At 55.3% G+C, this 7813-nt stretch overlaps 1 protein-coding gene across 2 annotated transcripts; it reads right to left on the reverse strand.

The window, feature by feature from the left end:
- Positions 1-791: 791 nt before the first annotated feature.
- LOC134166189 (protein-arginine deiminase type-1-like) lies at positions 792-7291 on the reverse strand. Of its 2 annotated transcripts, none has more exons than XM_062623597.1 (16): positions 6506-7291; positions 4733-4913; positions 4589-4661; positions 4454-4515; positions 4242-4359; positions 4030-4155; positions 3584-3777; positions 3405-3508; positions 3223-3334; positions 3038-3145; positions 2691-2839; positions 2407-2551; positions 2234-2327; positions 1867-1946; positions 1200-1328; positions 792-1121 (listed from the first exon to the last, which is right to left on the reverse strand). In XM_062623597.1, exons 1-16 carry the CDS (start codon positions 6595-6597, stop codon positions 888-890), a joined length of 2001 nt encoding a protein of 666 aa, XP_062479581.1. In that variant the 5' UTR covers positions 6598-7291; the 3' UTR covers positions 792-887. The 2 variants fall into 2 exon arrangements, with proteins under 2 accessions (XP_062479581.1, XP_062479582.1); XM_062623598.1 differs by having other exon boundaries at positions 3584-3762; positions 6506-7286.
- Between the last annotated feature and the right edge of the window lie 522 nt (positions 7292-7813).

Genomic DNA, 7813 nt, shown 5'->3' on the forward strand with positions numbered 1-7813 from the left:
TGTGTTTCAGCTCATGAACATGGATCTGCGCACGCATGCATGTGCATTTTGTTGCATTCACATGGTTTTGTGTGCACAGGCGTGTGTATTTCTGTGCATGCGCATGTTTCTGTACACATGCACGTGCATTTGAGGACATCAAACATGGGTTTGTGCACATTTCTGCATGAACATGGTTTTGTGCACCCATGCACATGCTTTTTGGTGCATGGACATGGTTTTGTGCACCATGATCATGCTTTTTGGTGCATGAACACGGTTTTGTGCACCCATGCACATGCTTTATGGTGCACGATCATGGTTTTGTGCACCCATGTGCATGCTTTTTGGTGCATGAACATGGTTTTGTGCACACGTGCATTTCTGCATGAACATGGTTTTGTGCACCCATGCGCATGCTTTTTGGTGCATTAACATGGTTTTGTGCACCATGAACATGCTTTTTGGTGCATTAACATGGTTTTGTGCACCATGAACATGCTTTTTAGTGCATGAACATGGTTTTGTGCACCCATGCATGTGCATTCTGTACATACACGTTCCTGGCATGCACGCAGCCTTGCACACATGTGTTGGGACATACCCATGTGCACTCTGCACCTGCAGCACCGCAGCAGCACCCAGGGCACCCTAACCCCACTCTCCACGTTTCATCTCCCCCTTTAACCATCCTCACTTCCTGGCTGTACTGGGAGCGCGATGCCCAAGTGCTGCACCACCACCAAGAGTCACCCCAGGAGCACACCTTCCCCTTGAGGCCCCAGCTGCAAACCCTGCACCAGCAAGAGGAGAAACCTGCAGCCCTGCTTTATTTTGGACAGGCCGACGGCCACCACCGCTGAAGGCACTTGTGGGATGGGGACGGGGATGCGGGGGCTGAAGCCACCTCAAGGCACCATGTGCCACCATTTGAAGGCAAAGGGCTTACGGCGGGCGTTGGTGCCGCAATGGACCTCCCCAGAGAAGACATGGTAGGAGAAGTAGTCATCGATGAAGGTGCAGGTGAGGCCCAGGGGCTCCAGCAGCGCCCGCACCCGCTCCTCCAGGCAGCACTGCCCACCCACCTGTGGTCCAAAGGGCTTGGGGATGCCCAAGTGCCTGCCCAGCACCAGCATGTTCACCTGCAGCCAGACCAAAAGCCAGTGTTTTCCACCCAAAAGGGGTGTTTGCAGCAGAGAGGAGGGTGCTGAGGGTCTCACCATGTCTGGGAAGAAAGCTTCAGCGCCATGGGCAGTGTCACCTCGGAAGAGCTGGGGAATGTCGAGGATGTCCGGCTCAGATAGACCCAGAGACCGCTTCAGGATGTCCCTGTTCCAGTTGATGCAGCTCTGATGGGAGGGAGGGATGGACACAGGGATGGAGAGATGGAGGGACAAAGGGATGGGCAGATGAAGGGAGGAATGGGTGGACAAAGGGCTAGAGGGAGAAACAGAGAAGTGAAGGGATGGATGGATGGATGGATGGATGGATGGATGGATGGATGGATGGATGGATGGATGGATGGACGGACAAAGTGGAGGGAGGGAGGGATGGATGGGTGGATGGATGGATGGACAAAGATGGAAGGATGGATGGATGGAGGGATGGATGGATGGAGGGATGGATGGATGGAGGGATACAGGGTTGGAAGGATGGACATAGCGACGGGTGGAAGAATGGAGAGGTGGAGAGAAGAATGGGTGGAAAAACGGAGAGATGGGATGGTGGAAGGACAGAGGGATGGACAATAACGAATGAGGGGATGGAGAGATGGATGGAAGGATGGGTAGAAGAGGGAGGGAAGAACGGAAGTATGGACAGAGGGATGGAAGGACACAGAGGGAGATAGGGATGGGTGGAAAGGAGCCCCCTGCTCCCATTGCTCACCTGCACGTAACTATTGAATTTCCGGAGCCCTTCATCAGCCAGGATCTCGGTTATGGTTGTCCTGGGCACCCCTTCCAGCCCTGCAGCACAATAACTGGGCAGGAATTCCTCCCCCAACACTTTGGGATGAGACTCCCGGCTCTCATCCAGGAGCTTCCCCCATTTCAGGGTCACTGTAGTGAGTTCCATCCCAACCCAGGACATCAAATCTGTGCAGCTTTATACTCAGTTCTGTCCCCATCCTTGCTGCTGGCAGCACTTCCCACCCATCAGATGGGTTTAGGGGGGTTGTGCACCCATCTCACTGCACATTGCAGGAAAAAGGGAAAAACGAACCCACTGAGCCCTGTTTTCCATCTTCCCCTACCATGGAACATCGCTGCCTCGCCGAAGCCCTCCTCTTGCTTCTCCTTGAGGAGCTGGTAGCAGGCACTGGGGCTGGCCAGGAGCAGCCGAAAACCCTGAGGAGGGAGAAGGGATGAGGTTGGGGGGGGATATAAAGGTTCCACCCCACTTCTTCCCCATCATGGGACTCGTTACCTTCCGATCGGGCGCAGGGATGAAGCTGAGGAACTCATCCACATGGCCAACAGCGAGCCAGTCCGAGAACAGCTCCACCGGCGCCTGCACCTTCTGCGCAGCGAGGAAGTCCTTGACAGCCTTTGCCATCCTCCTGCCACCGAATCTGGGGGGGCACAAGGAGGGAGGTGACATTCTGGGGTGCCCAAGGGGATGCTCTGCTTGTATCCAACCTCAAACGGTCCATAAAAGTCTTTTTGGAAGCTGTTTTTCCTTTGCTTTGACCCCCTCATCCTGCATCTCACCTGGGGAAGCTGCTGCCAATCAGGATGCGGCCCAAGGGGTACTCCTTGCCCTGCACTGTCACGGGTGGGCTCACCTCCAAATTCCCAAAGGAATCCAGGCTGGAAGAACCCTCCGGTGCTTGCCGGGCCACGTAACCAAAATCAGGGCCCTGGATAGGGGGGAAAAAAGGTGATAAAGGTTAAAAGGAAAAGTCTGTAAGCATCCAAAGTGCATCACTCCCAAATCATCCTCTGTGTTGGCTCTTCCCTTCCCAAAATTGCCAGAAGAATCGAGATTTGTCACATTTTTTTAACGGATTTGCAAAGCTTTATGCATTCTGGGAAGGAAGAAGGAAGGGATCAGGTACCAGGATGCTCTTGACAGGGAAATCCTTCAGCCCCCGGTCACGGGGTGAGTCAAAGACGACAGGGAAGGTCTTGTGGGGAGCTTGCACGTAGCCAAATTCAACTTCATCCTGGAGAAGGAAGGGATGGAGAAGATGGGCAGGAGCTGCTGCAGCAGGGCTGGGGCTGGGCATCATCCTGCACCCACCTGGATCCAGCGGTCCTGGCGGTTCTCCAGCGGCGGGCACACGGTGAGCGGGCACTTGGCTTTCTCGGCCACAGCACCCACAGCCGCCACGAAATCCTCATTGTTGTCCACACTGGGAAGGGAAACAACATATAGGATTGATCCAGCATCAGGCAGGATGCGGCCACCCACCCAGCACCCACCTGCAGACAAAGACCTCCAGCGGTGCTGCAGTGTTGGGGGTCATGATCCACGGAGCCATGCGGAATACCACGGTGTCCGTGAAAATGGGAGTCTCCAGCAGCCCCTGCATGGCAGAGGGACAGTGTTTGGGCTCTGCTGCCTCCACCACGGCTCAACCCAACCCCACCACTGCTGGTACCTTCTCCGGGCTCTCCAGCAGTGTGACATGGAAAGCCACCAGCCCTGAAAAGCCAACATCAGGGAAGGCGAGTCCCTCCACGTAGAAGATGCTCTCCTCTTGATGCCGGCTGGGTTTGATGGTGTAGGCGAGCTTTGAGCCCCCCAGGACGTGCTTGTACTCCTCCAGTGCAACACTATCTGTGGGTACAACCCCTTTAAGCAGCTGAACCTCCTTTTCTGTATGATTTTAGCACTATTTTCCTTGCTAAAACCTTCCCAAAAGGGTGTATCTGATCCCAGGGAGCAATGCACAGTGGGGAGCATCACCCAGTGCATCAGATAAACCCAGCATGGGATGTAGGATGAATGCTGCAGAAGTGGTACCCACTCTGCTGCAAGGATTTTGCTTCAACCCCAATAATTAGGGGTGTTTCCCCTCCCCAAACCCCAGTGTTGGGCACTCACTGCCACCGTAGAAAACACCGACTTTATCAGCATCGCTGTAGTCCACGTGGAGGACGAGGCGGTGGCCGGTGAAGATGGTGCGGGGCCCTCGGGTGCGCAGCACCATCTGTGACATGTCCTTCAGGTCTGGGGTTGGAAAGGGGTGTAAGAAAGGGAAATCTGGGGGGCAAAAAGTAGGAAAAGGAGGTTTGTTTCATGGGATGTGCTGGTACCGTCGTAAGAGCGGATGGCGGTGTCGCTGTTATCCAGCATCTTGGCTGTGGGATCATCTCGGTCGCAGTTCACCAGCAGGATGGCCCCGTGTCCATCAGGACCCCACGTCCATGTTGTCTGGCAAAGGGATGGGCAAAGCAGGGCTTGGGGGGTCAGTCATCACCTTCCCCATGCCACAGCAGTCCTTGGGGCCTCCCAGCCCGCTTTGTACCTTATCCAGCAACGTCCTGCTCACCGTACCACCACGGGTGGTGTCAGCATCCAGCGAGACCTCTGCAGAGAGAGGGGTGCTGAGGGGGCACATCCCCACCAGCACCACAGTTTGGGGTTCCCCACACTCACTTACCCACGCAGGTGAGGTACAGCATGGCTCTGCCCACGGGCACCCCGCCGGCCTCCCCGAAATAGGAAATCCTGACCTGCAACAAGGAGCATGATGCTCAGCATGATGCAAAGTGGGGCTGAATCCTGCGGGGGCACCAGCACCCACCTTTTCATCACCCACGTCCTTGCTGAGAGCATCCATGGACAGCAGCACCTCGGCACCGGCAGCCAAGGGCCAGCGGCTCACGCTGGAGGGCATCTTGACGCTCTGTGTATCATGCACCACATAGACCTTCACTCCTGGTGTTCCCTGCACGTGGAAGGTGACGGCGTCTTTGGGTGCGGATCTGGGGAGGGAAAAGCAAAGTGAGAGCCCCACATGGGGCACTGAGGGAATGCTGCAGTGTGCGACCATCTGCAGGTGATGCAAATCCTGCCACAAGCAGGAAATACTGCACTAGGTAAGGAATCCCACAGAGTAACCATTGGTGAGGGGCTTTGGACAAGGGCCTGTAGGGACAGGCCAAGGGGAATGGCTTTAACCTGCCAGAGGGGAGACTGAGATGAGCTCTTAGGCAGAAGCTCTTCCCTGTGAGGGTGCTGAGGCGCTGGCACAGGGTGCCCAGAGAAGCTGTGGCTGCCCCATCCCTGGCAGTGTTCAAGGCCAGGCTGGACACAGGGGCTTGGAGCAAGCTGCTCTAGTGGAAGGGGTCCCTGCCCGTGGCAGGGGTTGGAACTGGATGAGCTTTAAGGTCCCTTCAGCCCAAACCATTCTGTATTCTACGACTCTATGAAACCCTTCAATAAGCAGCAGATCCTGCAATGTGCAATGGCAACAAGTCATGCAAAACACAACTGCAACAAGTTCTTCAACACACAACACATCCTGCAACAGGCAAGTGCTCCAAGTCCTTCAATATGCACCAAATCCTACAGAACGTGATTACAACAAATCCCGCAAAAGGCAACTGCAACAAATCCCAGCAAAGGGGATTACAGCAAATCCTGCTGGAGGCAACAAATCCTGGAGAGCAGCAAATCCCACAATGCACACTGCAACAACCCCTGCGACACACACAGGACCTTGCAATATTCAACTGCATCAAATGCAACAACAACTTCCAATGCAATTCCAACAAATCCTGCAGTTTCCCATCGCAGGACCTTGGAGCTGTTTGGGAGTTGGTTTTTATGGCATTGGCCTTCCCAAATAGTCACATTTCCATGCCCTGACCAGTTGCATCCCCTTAAGAGCAAAGCAACGCTGCATGGCCGCGCAGGCTGCAGCTCGCATGGCTCCTCCCCGGTGCAAGAGACCATGGGCGATGGGCCAAGGAGCATAAATCCTGACCTGTGAGGAGGGAAGCATGGCAAAACCCACCCCAGGGGCAGCGGGAGAGGATGGGAAGCTGTCAGCAGTGGCGGCGCAGTGGGTTTGGATGTGTTAGAGGAAAACTCAGACCTCAAACTGGGGTTTGAGGAAGCTCGGGCAGGGCTTTAAGGAAACAAAAAGCAAAGCCAGCTGCTGAAAAGCACTTGAGCTTGGGCTGGAGCCAGTGAGGCAGCTGAAACACCCAGTGCCGGGAGGTGACACCCCGGCCAGCAGCTCCATGGTGGTTTCACCCCATGTTCCCCAGAAACAGGGAAATAATTCCTTATTGCAGGAGGCCCTGGGGCTGGGATGTGAAACTCAGCTCGAGGCATCACTTCAAGCTCCCAGGGAGGTTTGCACCGCAAAATCCCCCTTGGAGGGGTCACTGCTTGGTGGATGCATCGCAATTCTGAGCATCCCTGTATTCCCAAAGCTCAGCATCCCCTGAGAAAAACACCCCATGCAGGAGCATATCCCCCCCCCCCCCCTTGCCCTGAGCTGATTTATCAGCTTGATTAATGGGATAAAAGCAAAAGGTTTTAATGTGTTTCCCCCCTCCCAGCTTACCCGCAGACATCCAGGGAGAGCTCGGTGCCCAGCACGCAGACGGTGCTGGTGGGACGCTGAGTGGAAAGCTGGACACGGCGCTGCTGCGCCATGCTGGCAGGGCCCTGGGGCACCCTTGGGTGCTGTGACGGGTGGCACGAGGGGATTTATAAAGCCTGGCTGCTGGGAGGAGATCAACCAAAGCCTGGCTTAATCCCACCTCCAGGCTTTCAGCCTCCGGGCTGGGTGTGAGCAATGCCCGCCCGTGCTTCCCAGTGATGGAGCATGAATCAGTGCAGGGGGAAAAGCACCCCAAGACACCCACGAGGGGAGGGGGGGGTTGCTTTTATAAGAACCTCGGGGGTGTGTTTTTTTTTTCCCCCTCAGCACAAAGAGACACTGATGTGACCAACCACCCATAAACCCACGCTGTAAAATATTCAGTGTGACACAGGAGCCGAGCTGGGGCCGTGCCAGCGCCAGGCTCGGTTAGGTTTTATTTCCCTTCCTGAAGGGCTGCATTTGCTTAGCTGGGAAATGTGGCTTTAATTCTTGTTTTAGGGAGGGTGGAAGGTGCAAGCTGGGTGCTTGCCCCATCCCCTGGGTGCTGCATGGGCCAGGGGGTGGGTAAGTCACCTGCAGTGGGGACAGCCACGGCTTTAATCGCCTTTGTTTTCATGAAAGTCTTGTCCTGGCGTGGGATGCCCTTTGTGGATGCAGCTGTCGCCCACCAACTCCCTGCAGGGTCATGCGCTGCTGGAATTCAATAGCGCTCCTTTGGGGCAGGGAAAACACAGCAGAGCCATAACTGCAGGGAAAATGGGGTTAGAAATCATCTTTGGGGCAAAAAGAGGGGCGTAAAGCGGGATGTGTGACCTTTTTTTGGGAACATTTCCCTCTCCATCTCCAGCATCCTTGTGGCGTCACAGCAGCTGGTGCAGCTGCGCTTTCACACCTCAAGAAAGTGCTGCTTAGAAAGAAATAGGCCCCCCCAAGCGTGGTTTTAGCCCTATAATAGCCCTCGGGGTTGCACAGGGCTAAGTGATGCCCCAGGCAGGGGCAGGTTTCAGTTCCTGGTGCTGGCTCCTGCTGGGTGAGGGCAGAGGGGCCAGGTTGGCACAGGGAAATGCTGCGCTTGGGTTGTGATGAAAAGGCAAGAAAGAGAAGTCAGGGCGGCTGCAAAGGGAGAAAATGTAAAAGGATTTGCACTAGGAGGGGGCTCTGCATCCCTGTCATGCTGGAGAGCTGGTCTCCCCTGCCGGAGGGGGATTTTTGGTGGATATAGGGGAATTTGGGAGGGATTGGCTACAAACTTGGGACTATGAGACC

Source organism: Pezoporus occidentalis, unplaced genomic scaffold (genome assembly GCF_034315485.1).
Source record: "Pezoporus occidentalis ecotype Australia unplaced genomic scaffold, CSIRO_AGI_Poc_V1 ctg255, whole genome shotgun sequence".
NCBI lineage: Eukaryota > Metazoa > Chordata > Aves > Psittaciformes > Psittacidae > Pezoporus > Pezoporus occidentalis.

What these genes read in the sequence shown, in the direction of transcription:
- LOC134166189 (XM_062623597.1), bottom strand. Translation starts at nt 6,597, where the DNA reads ATGGCGCAGCAGCGCCGTGTCCAGCTTTCCACTCAGCGTCCCACCAGC. An exon ending in CTCTCCCTGGATGTCTGCGG is followed by an intron (nt 4,914 to 6,505) that starts GTAAGCTGGGAG and finishes TTCCCTCCCCAG; the next exon opens with ATCCGCACCCAAAGACGCCG. An exon ending in CGAGGCAGCGATGTTCCATG is followed by an intron (nt 1,947 to 2,233) that starts GTAGGGGAAGAT and finishes ATTGTGCTGCAG; the next exon opens with GGCTGGAAGGGGTGCCCAGG.